The sequence below is a fragment of the Hemiscyllium ocellatum genome, chromosome 8 (genome assembly GCF_020745735.1).
Source record: "Hemiscyllium ocellatum isolate sHemOce1 chromosome 8, sHemOce1.pat.X.cur, whole genome shotgun sequence".
Taxonomy (NCBI): Eukaryota; Metazoa; Chordata; class Chondrichthyes; order Orectolobiformes; family Hemiscylliidae; genus Hemiscyllium; species Hemiscyllium ocellatum.
Genome location: NC_083408.1, coordinates 96,905,612 through 96,925,303, shown reverse-complemented (window position 1 = coordinate 96,925,303; position 19,692 = coordinate 96,905,612). Strand labels below are relative to the sequence as shown.

The window sequence follows — 19,692 nt, the reverse complement described above, 5'->3', positions numbered from 1 at the left end:
TTTTATGAAAATGAAGATTTACATTTAGGTAGCACCTGTCATGACCACTCAGTATCTCAAAGTGCTTTAAAGCCACCAAAGCACTTTTGAAGTATAGTCACTTGTGTAATATAGGAAACTACAACAAATTGCATTTATATACTGTCTTTAACACAGAGGAAGGCCTCAAGGTGTGATAAAAGAGATGCATTTTCAAAAAGTGTTGGGAATACAGATCCTCAGCTTGGATGAAGATCGAGTTAACTATTGATACTAACTTGAATAATAATTCACATGTACAATTTATATCATGGAAGCATCAGCCAGTGAATATCTCCAAAAGTGAAAATCTAGTCATCAGCCCATGACATTCAATTGCACTCCCACCATAAAAGGTATTCGTATTATAATTGATCATAAACTGAACTGGATCAGCATTATCAATATGGTGACGACAAGAACAGGTCAGAAGCTAGAAATGCAGAGGCATGTGCTCACCCCCTCTGCCCAAGCACTGTCCAAAATCTACAAAGCACAAGTCAGGACTACATTGAAACACTCCCCACTTACCTGGATGAGTGGTAACACCAACAACACTCAAGGAGCTTGATACTATCCATGACACAGCATCTCACTTATCAACACCCTCTACTTGGCACTACTGATACACAATGGAATTATATGATTGTAAGGTTTGGCTGAAAAAAACCTTGTTAAAACATCCCTGTTCAATAAAGTTAGCTAAGAATTTTCCCCGTTATTAAGACTGAATTCAATAACCAGAGTTATAAAGTTATTGAAAATTGATCAAGATCACATCTATATAGAGAAGTGATTGCTTGGCCTCTTGCTGAGATATTTGAATAATCGATAGTCACAGGTGAGGTGCTGGACGACTGGAGGTTGGCAAACGTGCCACTGTTTAAGAAGGGCAGTAAAGACAAGCCAGGGAACTATAGACCGGTGAGCCTGACCTCATTGGTGGGCAAGTTCTTGAAGGGAATCCTGAGGGACAGGATGTACATGTATTTGGAAAGGCAAGGACTGATTAGGGATAATCAACATGGCTTTGTGCGTGGGAAATCATGTCTCACAAACTTGATAGAGTTTTTTGAAGAAGTAACAAAGAAGATTGATGAGGGCAGAGCAGTAGATGTGATCTATATGGACTTAAGTAAGGCGTTCGACAAGGTTCCCCATGGGAGACTGATTAGCAAGGTTAGATCTCATGCAATACAGGGAGAACTAGCCATTTGGATACAGAACTGGCTCAAAGGTAGAAGACAGAGAGTGGTGGTGGAGGGTTTCTTTTTCAGACTGGAGGCCTGTGACCAGTGGAGTGCCACAAGGATCGGTGCTGGGCCCTCTACTTTTTGTCATTTACATAAATGATTTGGATGCGCGCATAAGAGGTACAGTTAGTAAGTTTGCAGATGACACCAAAATTGGAGGTGTAGTGGACAGCGAAGATGGTTACCTCAGATTATAACAGGGTCTGGACCAGATGGACTAATGGGCTGAGAAGTGGCAGATGGAGTTTAATTCAGATAAATGCGAGGTGCTGCATTTTGGGAAAGCAAATCTTAGCAAGACTTATATGCTTAATGGTAAGGTCCTAAGGAGTGTTGCTGAACAAAGAGACCTTGGAGTGCAGGTTCATAGCTCCTTGAAAGTGGAGTCGCAGGTAGATAGGATAGTGAAGAAGGTGTTTGGTATGCTTTCCTTTATTGGTCAGAGTATTGAGTACAGGAGTTGGGAGGTCATGTTGTGGCTGTACAGGACATTGGTTAGACCACTGTTGGAATATTACATGCAATTCTGGTCTTCCTATCGGAAAGATGTTGTGAAACTTGAAAGGGTTCAGAAAAGATTTACAAGGATGTTGCCAGGGTTGGAGGATTTGAGCTGTAGGGAGAGGGCTGAACAGGCTGGGGCTGTTTTCCCTGGTGCGTTGGAGGCTGAGGGTTTACCTTATAGATGTTTACAAAATTATGAGGGGCATGGATAGGATAAATAGACAAAGTCTTTTCCCTGGGATCGGGGAGTCCAGAACTGTACATCTCTATGACTCTATATGTATGTACTACATATAACATGCATTGTCGATTTTCACAAAGTTGTTTCAACAGCACCTTCCAAACATGGATGGCCTCTACCACCCAAAATGGTGAGTAGCAAATTTTAGATTAGATTAGATTACTTACAGTGTAGAAACAGGCCCTTCGGCCCAACAAGTCCACACTAATCCTCCGAAGAGCAACCCACCCAGAACCATTCCCATGCATTTACCCCTTCACCTAACTCTATGGGCAATTTAGCATGGCCAATTCACCTAACCTGCACATTTTTGGACTGTGTGAGGAAACCGAAGCAAATCCACGCAGACACAGGGAAAATGTGCAAACTCCACACAGACAGTTGCCTGAGGCAGGAATTGAACCCGGGTCTCAGGTGCTGTGAGGCAGCAGTGCCACTGTGCCACCAGTTGCAAGTTCACCTCAAAGCCATGTAACATCATGATGTTGAAACATTTCACCATTCCTTCCCTCTCGCTGGATGAAAATCCTGGAATTCTCTTTCTGACAGCGTGGTAGGTGTGCCTGCACCAGATGCACTGCAATAGTTTACAAAGGCAGCTCTCCTCCTCCTGAAGGACAATTTCCGGAAGATATTTGATGAGATTCAGTATAAAAGGTTGCTGTGGAAAGTAGGAGTAACATATGAGGACAGATAGAAGTTTAGCTGGTTGGCAGAAAACAGAGAACATGCATAAATGGGTCTTTCTTTTCTGTTTGGTATGTGAGCAGTGCAGTTTCTCAGGAGTCTATGCTAGGCCTTCACTTTTTTACAGTTTATGCCAATGATTTGGATGAAGAGACCTAAAACATGACAGTTTAATTTTCAGATGACAAAAAAAGAAGGAAAGTATATTGTGAAAAGGACACAAATAGGATGTACCCAGATGTAGACTGGTTGAGGGCAAAGGATGAAGTTTATGTGGGAAAATCTGAAGTTATTCACTTGGTAGAAAGAATAAAAAGGCACAGTATTATTTAAGCAGAGAATGACTGCAGAATCCTGAAGTGCAGAGGGATCTAGGAGTTGTAGTACATAAGCCAAAAAATGTTATTATATAAGTAAAACAGACACTTCATCTAATAAATGAGCATTGTGCTGAACGCTTGTGATTTCAAATAAACCTGTTGGTCTATAACCTGGTCTCATGTGACCTATGACTTTGTCCATCCCAGTCCAACACCAGCACCTCAAGTATATAAGTAAAACAAGTAACTGAGTAACTTAATGGAATACTATCCTTCGTCAAGAGAAAAATTGTACATAAAAGTAAGGATGTTATGTTTCAGTTAAAAGGCATTGGCAGGATTACATATAAAATATTGTGTACAGTTTTGGTCTCCTTATTTAAGGAAAAATGTAAATGTGTTCGAGACAGTTCAGAGGAAGGTCTTCTAGGTTGATACCTGGAATGAGTGTGTTGCCTTATGAATAAGGGTTGGACAGACTGATTTTGTTTCATTGGAGTTTCGAAGAGTGAGGAGTGACTTGGTTGAAGTAACTAAGATCCAGAATGGTTGATGTGAAAGAGTAGGTTAACGTGACATAAGGTTTTCTCTTGTGGATGAGTCCAGAACTAGAGGTCATCCTTTTTGGACAGAGATGACGACTTTTTTTTCTCTTTGAGGGTTATGCAACTTCGCAAGTCTTTGCCTCAGAAGGTGTTGGAGGCAAATCAAATGATATTTTTAAGAAAACTAAATAGATTCTTGTTAAGCCAAGGAATAAAATTGTGAGGATTGGAGGATTGGGTTTTTTATTTAAAGTTAGAACAATAGAAGCAGCATGAAAGGCTGGAGTCAGGCTCCCACAAAGCCAGTAGCTTTAAAAGAACAAAGAACAAAGAAGATTTACAGCCCAGGAACAGGGCCTGCAAGCCTGAGCTGATCCAAATGTACTGTCTAAACCTGTCAGTCAATTCCTAAGCATTTGTATCCCTCTGCACTCCACCTATTCATGCATCTGTCCAGACGCATCTTAAATTAATCTACCATGCCTGCCTCTACCACCTCTTCTGGCAACGCGTTCCAAATGCCCACCACCCTCTGTGTGAAGTACTTGCTGCATGTATCCCCCTTAAACTTTCCACCTCTCATCTTGAAAGCATGACCTCTGGTTATTGAATCCTTCACCCTGGGAAAAAGTTTGCCTCTATCCACCCTGTCTATATCCCTCATGATTTTGTAAACCTCAATCAGGTTCCCCCCTCAATCTCCTTTTTTTCTAGTGAAAATAAACCTAACCTACTCAACCTCTCTTCATAGCTAGCACCTTCCATACCAGGCACCATCCTCGTAAACCTTCTCTGCATCCTCTCCAAAGCATCCACATCCTTTTGATAATGTGGCGACCAGAACTGTACACAATATCCTAATTGCAAAACTTTCAGTAGTTTTAGTTCAACTTTCAGGAGTTGTTGGGGTTTTGAAGTTGTCTGTGGAAGCTGTTATACATTTTTCTCAACCACAGCAAAAATCTGGAGCCCCCCCTCTCTCTGTCAGAATTTTCTTCTGGCATTCTTTTCTCCTGCACTGGAAAAATATTACATGTCAGACAATCTATTGTTCTGGTATTGCCTTTGCCAAGACTGTGTTTGTGTGATGTTACTACATTCGAACAGTTGCTGTTTAGTCATTAAATAATCTATTATTTTAAGTTTTCTAATAGATTAGATTTCCTTCAGTGTGGAAACAGGTCCTTCGGCCCAACCAGTCCACACCAACCCTCCAAAGAGTAACTCATCCAGACTGATTATCCTCTGACTAATGCACCTAGTACTATGAGCAATTTAGCATGGCCAATTCACAAAACCTACACATCTTTGGATTGTGGAAGGAAACCACGCAGACACAGGGCGAATGTGCAAACTGCACACAGACAGTCGCCCATAGCTGGAATCTAACCTGGGATCCTAGTGCTGTGAAGCAGCAGTGCTAACCACTGAGCCACCATGCTGCCCTGTAATACAGTTGAAGTTTTATCAATTCTTCTTTTTTTGTTAGTCCTTTAACTTGGTGTAAGAATAAAGTGTGTTTTGCTTAAAGTCAAGTAGCACGAACAATTAAATTTTATCTGGAACACAACATTTTACACTTGTCTTTAAATATGATAAAAATTAGGGTCGAGACTATTTCCTTGACATATTTAAAGGAGGCTTGGTATGGATCATAACAAATTTGGAACACAAACAGATCAATGATGATCTTATTAAATAGTCGAGCAGGCTGAAGGAGCCAAATGTCCTACTTCTGCTCTGAGTTCACTTGTTTAGACATAATTAAGGATTGGTAAATAATACTTCCCTTTATCACAATGTTGACATCCTCTGAAAGAAATTTTAACAAGTCAGCTGGTAGGGATTCAAGTCACACTTCTGCATAGAATAAAGGCTGAGAATTTAGATCAAAGGAAGTGCTTTACTGCACAAAGTGCTGAATTATAAGTGGTATGATGAACCAAGACTCTGCCTGCCCTTTCAATTGTGTGCAAAAACAATTCAAGAGCACGTTTCAAGGAAGACTAGATAAGTTTTCATATCCCGACTAACATTTGGAATCATAGAATCATTGAATCCCTAAAGTTATTCCTCAATCAATACATTCAAAACAGATCATCTGGTTATTTGTCGTACAATTTATGTGATTTTGCTGTGAGTAAACTGAGGCCTAGGTTTCTCTCCATTATACCAGGTGACTATAGGTCAAAATACTTAATCGTCTGTAATTTCTTTTGTCCTGGTCATAAACGCATTATGCCATTGTAAGATTTTGCTTAGAAAAACTTTGTTAAAACATTGCATTTCAGTAAAGTTTACCAAGCATTTTCCATTTTATTGAGGTTCAAATCAACAGCCTTAATTACGAAGCTACTGAAAATTGATCAAGATCACATCTACTGTATTTTGAGTCTAAAGTGACAAAACTGTTGAAAATAGGAATGAATGAATTATTCATTGCTAACACTGCTGTGGTTTTATATTACTGTACTGACTGGTTTATTTGCTTTGAGACAGTATGGCCATTGTGAATAATTATTAGCTTTTGATATCTCTATATGTTCATAGTACATCAAGAATGAGTTTAGGGAATTAGGGTTGGAGATTTCTATTGTGTTCATCTTAAATAAAATCTTGTCACCGTCATCCTGCTAACTTTATTTTTTTGTGTTTCTTTACAAAACTCAAATTATGAGTTACTTAAGAAGCAAATAACAACATTTTGTGATACATGCTTCTTCTGTGCCTGTAGCATGTCAGTCCACAATTTGAAGTACAGTTTGTTTGGGGTGTATTTCAATTAATATGCTATTATTAAAGTACATTAATCGGGGACCATGGCTATGTGCCATAAATTTCCAGTGGAGAGGGTCTCAAAATTATCGACAAAGTGCATGACTTTCCGAATTGTCTTAGGGTGGATGAGTGTGTGAAAAAATTAAATTTTACTAGCACTGTCTATTATGTTAACAGAAAACATATGAGGAACTTTGGACCCCTATTGCATTAGGCCATAATCTCACAATCTTGAGTGGTTATGTGTTGATTTGTTCATTTTATTTGTGCTACAAACAACATTTTGTTGTGGGACAGCAAGTTAGATAAGCAGCAACCATGTGTAACTAGTCACAAGCAGCGCTATTAATATTTTTAATTTATTTCTATATTATTATGATGAGTGTTTGAATACCCTGGAGAATTAAGGTTTTGAATGTCCAGCACACAATTAGTCACATTGGTTGGTGTAGCTTGTTTGCTGTCTGTAATGTTCCATTATATTCTGTGCTTGTACTAAACATCCTCAGGAGAAACCAACAGATTTTTGTTATGCTAATAGAGCAGTGTTCTCAAACTGGCATCCGTGGAGAGTTTCCAAAACTCTGTGAAATTGCATGCTGCAATGGGATAAATTGGACACATGCTTTGTCCCAGTTACCGGCGGTGTCCCATTGGTAGGAATGTTACACACCAGGCAGCATCCTTGTGGTATTCCAGTTCAGGCACTCTACAAACATCAGAGAGGAAGGAAAAACCCTGTTACATATTGCATTTGTGCAGTGAGAAAGTGGTCAATGGAGGGGACACAGTTTAATCCCATTTCAGGAAGGCAGGGAGGTTCAACGCAATGAATTATTCTATCAACATGTTGCTGAATGTGGAGACCAAGGGAAGGTGGAATTGTTCACATCAACAAAATATCAGTGTTCACAATATTGGACAATACTATTCAGATTCTGTAAAATTCCTTTAACCAGGCACTGATAAACTTCATGTAAAAAGTGAGGTCTGCAGATGCTGGAGATCAGAGCTGAAAATGTGTTGCTGGTTAAAGCGCAGCAGGTCAGGCAGCATCCAAGGAACAGGAAATTCAACGTTTCGGGCATAAGCCCTTCATCAGGAATTTCCTGATGAAGGGTTTATGCCCGAAACGTCGAATTTCCTGTTCCTTGGATGCTGCCTGTGCTGCTGTGCTTTAACCAGCAACTGATAAACTTCATGTAAATGTGCAAAGTATTTATACTATAATAATTTAGATTGAGGGAGAGGGTGTGATCAGTAATTAAATACCTGTTTGAAAAGAATGCCTTCAACAAAGTTTGGAGGCCTTATGTCAGAAAAGATTAACCATGATCACAGTCGACAACGAAGCCACTGGAGGATTTGGCAATAGGTACGGGAGTCCTCGGCTAAAGCTATTTGAAACAGAGAAGTACAAGGATTTTACTGAAGGTATGGAGATTGGATTAGGGTAACAAATAGAGAGAACAAAGGAATTGTAGAAGGTTTATTTGATGAAAGCACTTAACCACAGTAAGAAAGGTGTGAGAACAGTGATGTGATAGGAAGCAATTGTTAATGTTAGCAATCCTAAGAATGTGTAACTAGGATTTGGTACTGTGTAAATTGAGGACCCAGGAGGTGAGTTTCATACAAGGATGAGGCACAATGAAAATGTGGAAGAAACTAAACATTCTAATTGGAGTAAGGAGAAACTTTGAGGAAGGGAGCATCGGCATCATTACAAAGGCTGAGATAGCTGGGTAGAACCTTTCAACCATCAAGCCAAAAATGTGCATCGATATCTGAGACAGATGGAAAGGAAGAAGACCAGAAAGGTTTCCTAAAGAAAGCCAGGTAGGTGCTGTACCTGTGCAAGGGAAAGCAACAGTGTGTGTTCCTACTTTTGGAGATCTAATGGCAGTAATGCTGTAGTTAATTCACTATATAGAAAACTGGAGGACTCAGGTATGTAGGTTAACTTATTCAAACAATCGTAGTCTTAGACTGGCTAAACAGTATTCTGTCTGATATGGTGTCTTGGCTCTGTCTCATGTCTGTCTGATATCTGTCCCATGTCTCTCTGATATATCGAGAAAATCATCAACCTTTACACCCCTGCAATCAGATATGTAAACATTGTGAACAATTTGTTCTTATACAATAACGAGAAATATTCCACCCTAAATCCTTCTTTTATCCTATCTACAAGATTATTTTTGTACTCCCCAGTTATCTCTGAAGGCTGAAACAGGCCTTAGTGTATAGAGGTTCCTCTTCAGTCATTTCTGTTGATGTGCACTCTTGGGGTAATGTCTTATAAGTAGGATAGCAGCAATAAAGAAACAGCAGCAATGTGTGAATTGAAGGACCTGAGAGGAGAAGGGAACCATCACCATACTCTGGAACTAACTGATTGACTTCGGTCTATTGTCCAGAATTCAAACATCCCGCTCAGTTTCAGTGTAAAAAAAAGTCCTCTTTAATGATTAAAAAAAAACTCAACCCATACAAAGCTCCTTGGACTGGAGTTAAACAAGCTCTTGACTGACTGTGACCATAACCCCTGTCTGACCATAGTCCTCCTTGACCCCATTAAGGCTGCTCCCCTTTGAATTTCAAACATCGTAATTTGCTTGAATAACATGCAAACAGTAGCTTCCCAAGTAAACTACTGGCACATGCTGCAGCTCCACCTGCTTGACAGCTCAGTGCTCCCTATCATGCCTCTCAGTCTCTCTGTGGAAAAACAATTGCAAGCCAGAGTCTGGCAGCCTATAACTAAGCACAGAAGAATCTGTGTCCTAAAAAGCAATGCAAGTCACAGAAATTGGCAGCCTCCAATTAAGTGTGAACTGAGAGCACTAACACAGTAACAAAGCAAGCCAAGATCCATAAAATTCATCCTGTGCAGTTGCATGAGTTTAATGTGTGTTCCTGTGGGCAAAGTGTCCTGGCAGAAGCGTGTAAGTCATAGGTGCCTCTGAACTCCAAATTAAAGTGTGAAGGAGTTGGAATGATGTGAAAGTTAGTCCAAGAGTGGTCATGGTGATGTGGTGAAGCATTGCCATTGTATGTGGATGTATGATTGAGGGGGAATCGTGGCATTGGAGTGTGTGAGGCAGTGTACGACATAAACTGCTGGACAATGGTCGGTGCAAAAAAATCAGCGAATCGCACCCACCTAACCCTAACCCATTTTGATTTTGTATCAGGAATATGTGGCATCTAGTTTTTCAGGAAAGGAAAAGAGATTTAGAAATGGTGTAGAAATAAATGGAAGTCAGGCTAGTAATGAGATGTAAATGAGGGATTACCTGAGAAAAATTTACAAAATTATGAGAGGCATGGATAGAATTGATAGAGTCTTTGTTCCCAGATTAGAGATGTCATTTTACTAGGAGATATAGGATTAAGGTAAAAACAGTTACATTTAAAGTAGATGTGAGAAGCATCTTTTTTACACAGAGGGTGTTAAGTGCCTGCAATGCACCACCAGAAGAGGTAGTGGAGGCAGATGCAATAGTAACGTTTAAGAGGCATCTTGACAGTTAAATGAATGGAGGGATATGGACAGCATAGAGGCAAAAGGTTTTTAGTTTAGAAGGGCATCATGTGTCAGCACAGTGTTGTTAGGCCAAAGGGCCTGTTCTTTGCATTTTGTTCAAATACAATGGAAACAAGTTAGAGACTGTTTACTGGTGAGATTCTGAAGTCATCATTTAAAACCTAAGGATAAAATTGCAAAACTTCTTCCCAATGCCAAGATGCTAACGTTTTTCATATATTTTCTCAACTTTCTTTCCATTTCCCACACCACACCAGGGAAAGGAAAATTTCACCCATAATATTTTTCTAATGAAATAAAAACAATATCAACAGACAAGGAATCAACACTGATTTGCTCTGAAAAATATAAATAAGCATTTAAACATATGGTAAAACAGTAAGCAATCTCAAAGCTACACTACAGTGCTGTAAAACACTGAAAAATTATAATACATACAATCATCATAAAATTAAAATCCATCTTGTGCATTAAGATCTTCTGTGTACCACCACATCAACTAAACCTCCACTTAGACTGTGATAAATAACTATTATAATGAGACTTGTATAATCAAAGTAATAACTGTTAACTCTGCATCAAATATTCTTTCATAATAACAACATTGCAAAACTGCAGAAATTATGTGAAATCTTGACAAAGGGTATTGGTGGTACAGCGATTCAATTAAGTACTCTTAACCTTTGTGTCCTTTGTTTCAGCTCTGACAGAATGTTAGGGCAGTTTCTTTCTGTGCTGTAACAGGAATGTGCTGTTTTTGGGCATTTCCTTTTCAGGCTAATGGGTCATTTTCTCCAGGAATTCTTTCTCCTGTCCTTCCCTTTGTATTTTTGAAGTACCTTCACTCCTCAAACTCTGGTCTCTTGTGCATTTCCAAGTATAACAACTCCGTTATTTGTGTCTGTGCCTTCAGTTACTTGGGCCGTAGACTCTGGACCTCTTTCCCCACACATTTTCTCTTTCTGGCTCATTTTTCTCTTTGAAATCTTGTCTTAAGTCATGATTTGGAGATGCCGGTGTTGGACTGGGGTGTACAAAATTAAAAATCACACAACACCAGGTTATAGTCCAACAGGTTTAATTGGAAGCACACTAGCTTTCGGAGGGAGGCTCCTTCATCAGGTGATTGATGAAGGGGCGTCGCTCAGAAAGCTAGTGTGCTTCCAATTAAACCTGTTGGACTATAACCTGGTGTTGTGTGATTTTTAACTTTCTTAAATCATACCACTTTATCCAAGCTTTTGATTCTCTGACCTAAGACCTCCTGACATGGCTCTGTGGCATACTTTGCTTTGTATATTCTCCTGTGAAGCCATTCGGACTGTTTTGTTACATTAAAGGCACTGTGTGAATATAAATTGTTGTTGTAACCAATTTTCTCCTCCATAACTGGGGGGAACCTAGCAGTCCTAGCAGGGCCACCTATAATGGTAATGTCAGAGGACAGGAACCAGACAAAGTGCAAGTCCGTCCCATTGGTGATCCAGGTGGAAGATACTCATCTAATAGCGACAGCTATAACCCGGCAGATGAAGTTTGCAGTAGTAGTGAGATCCCCATTTATCGAAGCGATCGACACTACTGTCTCACAGCACCAGTGGCCTGGGATTGATTCCACCCATGAGCCGCTGTCTATGTAGATTTTGCACGTTCCCCCAGTGTCTGCATAGATTTTCTCTGGGTGCTCCAGTTTCCTCCCATACCCCCAAAAATGTGCCTGTTAGGTGGATTGGCCCTGCTAAATTGCCCATAGTGTCCAGGATGTGCAGGCTAGGTGCATTAGTGATGGGAATTGCAGGGTTAAGGGATAAGATAGGGGGGTGGGTCTATGTGGACTTCTCTTTGGAGGGGTTGTATGGACTTGATGGGCTGAATAGTCTGCTTGCACACTGTAAGGATTCAATTCAAAGAAGTAACCTGGATTTATTTTTATTTGTTCAAGGGAGGAGAACATCACTGGCTAGACCAGTATTTATTGCCCATCCCTCGTTGCCCAGAAGGCAGTTAAGAGCCAACCACATTGCTGTGGGTCTGGAGTCACATGTAGCCCAGACCAAGTAAGGATGATAGTTTTCTTCCATGAAGAACATTATTGGATCTGCCTTCTGTCAAAGACCATGTATTTGCTGACGTTCAAGTAGCATTCCCATGTAAAAACATGTCCTGCACAAGGCATCTACTTAGAGGAACACCCTTTGGCAGGAGGAGTTACTGAAAAGGAACTAGGAAAAGGAATGCCAGTGACATCAAGGCTATGGCACAAGTCAATCTCTTGGAAATCATCTTCCAGGAGATTGATGTAGCTCTAGTATTGATCCCATCAGCCACACAAGGACCCATAAAACCAATGACACGGAATTTCCAAGGTGGACGATAATACTCATCAATGGTTGATTGCCACCACTGCTGACTTCTGGTCTAGCTCTTCTCTTCTTTTCTGGCCATTGCCTTATACCTCTTGGATCATATGAGCTAATTCTTCATAAGCTGTTGATCAAATCTGGAATTTCCCTTCCTTTTAGGATTTTGGTTATGGACTGGATAACCTCTCGGAGGACCCTGAGTTTGTCTGATCTTAAATTCATATGGAAGAAAGCACAAAGCTGCCCTGTAAACAGGCACTAAGTTAGCAATGTCAGAATAACGGGGGCAGTAAGTAAGGTGTATAGCAAGGGTCTTTTCCCTAGGGCCGGGGAGTTCAAACTAGGGAGCATTTTTTAATGCGAAAGGAGAAAATTTTTTTTTTAAATGTGGGACAACTTCCTATACACAGTGGTTTATATGTGGAATGGACTGTCGGAGGAAGTGGTGGATGCGAGTACAATTACGACATTTATAAGACATTTGGATAAGCTCATGAATAGGAAGGGTTTGGTGGGATACAGGACAAACGCAGGCAAGTGGGACTAGTTTAGTTTTGGAATATGGTTGGCGTGGATTAGTTGGACCAAAGGGTCTGGTTCCATGTTGTACAACTCTGAATCTACGACATAACTTCCATGAGGCTAACCAATTTGACATGGTAAGTGACATTCTTCTGAAGAGTTACAACAGCTTTACATGACTTGTTTAGCAATTTTCATTCTGAATCAATGCCATGCTGTACCTGACCAGGGACTGTTGATGTGGAAACTCTGTGGAACTAAAAAGAAACATCCTGCAGCATGAGCGTTCCTCCTAGTCCATGATCAGCAGTAATGGTGTTCCATTCTCTGCAATTTGTAGCAATATGCACTCAGGGATTTGAGATCTAGAAACCCATAATATAAGGCTGAACAACTTTGATTTCAAAAGTCTTATGGTTTCATGGTGTATAAAACAATTTCATAACCAGCATTAAATAGTTTAGAGATTAAATAATTTAGAAAATTAATCAGAAACCAATTTGCTTAATTTATTCATCTATAAATCTGGGCATTTATTAATTTATTAATTCAGTACAATTAAATCAAAACTCAGCGCACTAATTGATAAATATGCATATTTGTAAATTAACTTCTAAATTAAAGTATTCCCAATTACTCCCATCCTCATTATATAATTTTAGTTATAAGTCTATCTTTGTTATAAGACCATTGGAGCTTAGCTCTCAATTATTTTACAAGATGATTTTATGCTATGTAATGGAACGTTTACCATGGCATCATAAGGGAAAAATGCTTGACTCCCAAATTGCACAAAATTACACTATTACTGAATGTTGGCTGAACATTGAACCAAGTTCCATTTTTCTAACTTTTTTTAAATACTGACTCAGAAGTTCCTTAAGAAAGATGAGAAGATAACATTCCTGTTTTGCAGCTGTTTCCAAACTCATGAATTATTTAAGAAAGAAAGAGACTCATGTTTATGGACTAAAGGGAACTTCCGACCAAATCATTCCATTTACATGGTGTATCTCAGTTTTCTCATAAAATGTATTTCTAAATTAAATGTATAATTAAGGTTGTGGTCCCCTTGTGAGTGTGTAATGTACTGTAATGAAAGGAATTACTCCAATGCTGGGGTTTACTTTAGCTCCCCTTGATAGGATTGTTAACGTAACAATATAATCAGGGTATGTTATGAAAGTAATGGACTAATTAGTTTGTTGAGGTAATCTGCTACAGCAGAGATTCACAATACCTTTTCTTTCCCACTGAAATCAATAGAAATTGTTAAAATGTACAATGTAAGGTATGCAACTTTGCTGCTCTCTTATTGCTTGCTTTGAGCAGAATATATATTTTATCCTCAACATGCATTAGCTTGTCATTAAATTAAAACAACTTAGAATTGTCTTTCTTTTTAAGTTTTACTTTTCATATGGATTCACCATCATGGTGAAATGAACAGACTTAGGGAATGTGACCTTCAAAACAATGTTAGACTTTACAGAAACTAATGAGAAATGGAATTTGATCATCTCAGCTACTCTAATATAATACTGTTACATGTGATGTTTTGGAAATGTTCATAAAACAGAGGTACTTCGGTACCTGATAATTGTGCTTTTTTTTATTCCTTTCTTTATCACATAATTTGAAGTCTTCACTTGTAGTTTTACTGGTAGGCATTATCACCCCTGCAATCCTACTACCAAAAGAATGTCAACTATAAGTTATCCTAGCTCATTTCTTGGGGGTGAGCCAGGCTGCAAACCGATGTATTGAATTAAAAAAAAGGAAAGAACTGCAGATGCTGGAAATCAGAAACAAAACAGAAATTACTGGGAAAAGAATTGCTTGGAAGCTTTATCTAACACCTCATTTTCTGTTTGGGAACTCAACAGCCTTCTGGACTTAAAATTGAGTTCATAAATTGTGGGGCTTGAGACGCCTTCTCCCGCTTATTTAGCATAACCTCCTCATACTATGCCTTTTCATCACTTGGGCTGCTACCACACACAACCCATTGACAGCTACTAACAGACCCCATTAACAGCTCTTCATTCCCCCAGACTGACTTTTACCCACTCCTTTGTCCCACTGTGTTTCTCTCTGTTTGGGATTTGTTTCCACTTATCGTTACAAATATTTTCTGAAGAAGGGTTACTGCACCCGAAATGATAACTTTAGTTTCTTTCCACAGATGCTGCCAGGCCTGCACAGTTTCTGAGCAACTTATGTTTTTGATATACTGAGTCTTTCCAGCTGTTTACACAAACTTTTAATGTTGCATTTAGAACATTGAAAAATACAGCGCAGAACAGGCCATTCAGCCTTCGAAATTGCGCCGACCTGTGAACTAATCCAAGCTCATCCCCCTGCACTATCCCATCATTATCCATACTCTTCTACAAGGACTGTTTAAGTGTCCCTAATGTGGCTGTGTTAACTACATTGGCAAGCAGGACATTCCACACCTTTACCACTCTCTGAGTTAAGAGTCTGCCTCTGACATCTGTCTTAAATCTGTCACCTCTCAATTTGCAGCAATGCCCCCTCATACAAGCTGATGTCATCATCCTTAGAAAGAGACTCTTACTGTCCACCCTATCTAATCCTCTGATCATCTTGTATGTCTCTATTAAATCCCCCTTCTTCTATCCAATGAGAACAGACCCATGTCACTCAGCCTTTCCTCATAAGACCTTCCCTCCAGACCCAGTAACATCCTGGTAATTCTTCTCTGCACCTTTTCAATGCTTCCACATCCTTCCTGTAATGGGGTAACCAGAATTGTACACAATATTCCAAGTGAGGCCACATTAGCATTTTGTGTAGTTGCAGCATGACATCATGGCTCTGGAATTCAATCCCTCTACCGATAAAACCTAACACACCGTACGCCTTCTTTAACAGCACTGTCAACCTGGGTGGCAACTTTCAGGGATCTGTGTACATGGACACCAAGATCCGTCTGCTCATCCACACTATCAAGAGTCTTTCCATTGACCCAGTACTCTGCCTTCCTGTTATTCTTCCCAAAGTGAATCACCTTACATTTATCTGCATTGAACTCCATTTGACACCTCTCAGCCCAATTCTGCAGTTTATCCAAGTGGCCCTGCAACTTGCAACATTCTTCCACACTGTCCACTAATCCACCGAATTTAGTGTTATCTGCAAACTTACTAACCCATCCACCTTTTCCTGCATCCAAGTCATTTATAAAAATGACAAACAGCAGTGGTCCCAAAACAGATCCTTGTGGCACACCACTAATAACTAGACTCCAGGCTGAATATTTTCCATCAATCACCACTCGCTGACTTCTTACAAAAAGCCAGTTTCTAATCCAAACTGTTAAATCACCCTTAATCCCATGCCTCTGCATTTTCTCCAAATGCCTACCATGTGGAACCATATCAAAGTCCATGTACACCATGTCAACTGCTCTACCCTCATCCACATACTTGGTCACCTTATCAAAAAACTCAAAGAGGTTTGTGAGACACGACCTGCCCTTGATGAAACCATGTTAACGATCTCCAATCAAACTGTTGCTTGCTAGATGATTATAAATCCAATCGCTTGTTATCCTTTCCAAAACTTTTCCTACAACAGATGTAAGGCTCACTGGTCTATAATTACCTGGGTCATCTCTACTGTCCTTCTTGAACAAGGGCACAACATTTGCAATCCTCCAGTCCTCTGGTACTAAACCTGAAGATAATGACGACTCAAAAATCAAGGCCAAAGGCTCCACTGTCTCCTCCCTAGCTTCCCAGAGAATCCTTGGATGAATCCTATCCAAACCAGGGAACTTATCTACTTCCACATCTTCTAGAATTGATAACATCTGTTCCTTACTATCATCAATCCTTTAAGTCGAATAGCCTATATCTCATTCTTCTCCTCTGCAATATTCTCCTTTTCCTGAGTGAAAAGATGAGAAATATTTATTTAGCCCCTCTCTGATCTCCACAGGGCCCACACACAACTTCCCACTACTGTCTTTGATTGGCCCTATTGCTACCCTCGTCATCCTTTTATTCCTCACATATCTTTTGAAAGCTTTAGGGTTCTCCTTTATTCTATCTGCTAAAGACTGCTCATGTCCCCTCCTTGCTCTTCTTAACTGTCTCTTTAAATTCTTCCTAGCTAATCTGTAATTCTCCTTCGCCTCATCTGAACCATCTTGTCTCAACTTCACATAAACCTCCTTCTTCCGCTTAACAAGAGATACAATTTTTTTCGTAAACCAATGTTCCCTTACCTTATCACTTCCTCCCTGTCTGACAGGGACATGCCTATCAAGGACACGCAATATCTGTTCCTTAAATCAGTTCCACATTTCAATTGTCCCCATGCCCTGCATTTTGCTACCTCATTCTATGCCTCCGAAGTCTGCCCTATTCGCATTATAATTGTCCTTCCCCCATCTGTAACTCTAGACTTGAGGCATGCACCTATCCCTTTCCATCTCTAAAGTAAACGTGGTCACTCTCTCCAAAGTGCTCACCTACCAATAAATCAAACACCTGGCTTGGTTCATTCCCACGTACCAGATCCAGTGTGGCCGCCCCGCTTGTCGGCCCTTCAACATACTGTGTCAGGAAACCCTCCTGCATACATTGGACAAAAGGTACTAGAGTTATATAAGTTCTAGTCAATTTTGGGGAAGTTAAAGATTCCCATAATGATGACCCTGTTCCTTTCACTCCTGCCCAGAATCGTTTTGCCAATCCTCTCCTCCACATGCCTGGAACTTTGTGGAGGCCTATAAAAAAAACTCCTAGCGGTGACATCTCCTCTCCTGTTTCTAACTTCAGCCCATACCACCGCATTAGACAAGCCCTCATCAAAAGTTCTTTCAGCCACCGTTATACAGTCCTTGACTAACAAAGCCACACCTCCCCCCTTTTACCACCTTCCCTGATCTTAATGAAAGATCTAAACCCTGAAACCTGCACATCCATTCCTGACCCTGCTCCATCCATGTTTCCGAAGTGGCCACAATATCGAAGTCCCAGGTATCTATCCATGCTGCAAGCTCACTTACCTTATTCCGGATACTCCTGGCATTGAAGTAGACACACTTCAAACAAGCTTGCTGTCTGCCAGCAAACTCCTGTCACAATGAAATCCTGTCCCAGTCCTCCCTACTCACATCCTCCTGTGCACTGGAACTACATCACAGGTTCATATCCCCCTGCTGAGCTATTTTAAATCCATCTGAATAGCACCAGCAAATTTCCCATCCAGTACCCCTCTCGTTCAAGTGAAAACTAGCCTGTTTGTAGAGGTCCCACCTTCCCCAGAATGAGCCCCAATTGTCCATATACCTGAAACCTTCCCTCCTGCACCATCCCTGCAGCGATGTGTTCAGCTGACATCTGTCCCTGTTCCTCGCCTCACTATCACATGGCACGGGTAACAAACCAGAGATAACAACTCTGTTTGTTCTAGCTCTTAGCTTCCACCCTAGCTCCCTGAAATCCTGCCTTACATCCCTATCCCTCTTTCTACCTATGTCGTTGGTACCTATGTGGACCATGATTTGGGGCTGGTGACCGTCTCCCTTCAGGATCCCAAAAACACGATCCGAGACATCACAGACCCTGGAACCTGGAAGGCAACATGCCAACCATGAATTTCTTTCATTCTATCTGACCCTCTAACTATTGAGTCCCCAGTGACTAACACTCTCCTCCATTTCCCCCCCCCCCCTTCCCCTTCCCTTCTGTGCAACAGGACAGATTCTGTGCCAGAAACCTGCACCCCAATGCATGCCCATGGAAACTCATCCCCCCAACAGTATCCAAAACTGTATACTTGTTTGTCAGGGGAACGACAAATTATGTTGCAATTTTACTATTGCTGTAAAGATTCTAATTCTTAATGCTAAAACTGTCTTGCAAGTTCAAAGAAGCAATATTAAATTTCATAGAGGTAGTATTCACATGGAGCAGTATATCTCCAGTATAGCATGAAACTAAAATTTCCAAATGTGCTTTGAGGAAAGTATGATCAATAGAACTGCTTTTAAAATTTACCTAGAATCGATTTAAATCCCCTGTGTTGACTCATTTGGAGTTGATTCTGCACTGATCAATTTGGACAATGCTGATGCCCACATTCTCTAGATATTAACATGATTAGAGAGGAACTTGGTGCATGATGGTACATAGAGTTTTGTCCGGAGCAGTAGAACAACAGTTCAACTCAAGCAGTGTAAATAGGTGGTTCCAGGTTGGAAGTAATTTTAATTAAGATGAGCTGAACAATTACATTGCTGTTGGCTGCTACAACACAAAACTAGGAAGAGTACAGTGCAAGTACTTTAGTTGACATCAAACCAAAGATTTTACAGTACTGATGTCAACTTGTTACATTATCTGTCTAGCGTGAGTTTTAACTAAAGAATGACCAAATTGTTAATCCAATTTATTCTGTGTTGCAGCTGGCAGTTTTACAGTGGATAAGATCATTGCATCCTACAAATTAAGCTGTGAGAAACTTGGTGTACAGCCTATTCACAAATTGCTGACACAACTGCAGGTAAACTTTGTTCAGACATACTAATCTATGTCTAGATTAAAGTGGTGCTGGAAAAGCACAGTAGGCCAGGCAGCATGTGAGGAACAGGAAAATCGACGTTTTGGGCAAAAGCCCTTCATCAGGAATAAAGACGGGGAACCTCCAGGGTGGAGAGATAAATGAGAGGGGGTGGGGGTGGAGTGAAAGTACCATAGAAGTAGCATACGAAAATGTTTTCCTCCTATCTCTACAAGAGTCTTAGTAAGTCTCTCTTTCACTGCAACCCCCAGGTCGTCTCCTCTGTTTTTACCATACTAATCTATGTGACATACGGAATCTTCCAGTCCCTGAGATGTTGGGTCTTGTTGTGGAAAGCTCACTTGATTAGGTGG

The 19,692-nt window shown here is 40.4% G+C and overlaps 1 protein-coding gene across 1 annotated transcript in view; it reads left to right on the top strand.

Annotated features, from left to right (window-relative positions):
• The first annotated feature begins 7,677 nt into the window (after positions 1 to 7,677).
• The window catches only part of si:dkey-288a3.2 (protein phosphatase 1 regulatory subunit 37), a 97,461-nt gene continuing 85,446 nt past the window's right edge, over positions 7,678 to 19,692 (top strand). Inside the window, exons 1-2 of the mRNA XM_060828996.1 lie at positions 7,678 to 7,780; positions 19,224 to 19,321. Of these exons, the coding sequence (XP_060684979.1) occupies positions 7,678 to 7,780; positions 19,224 to 19,321 (201 nt within the window). The remainder of the gene's footprint in view (positions 7,781 to 19,223; positions 19,322 to 19,692) is intronic.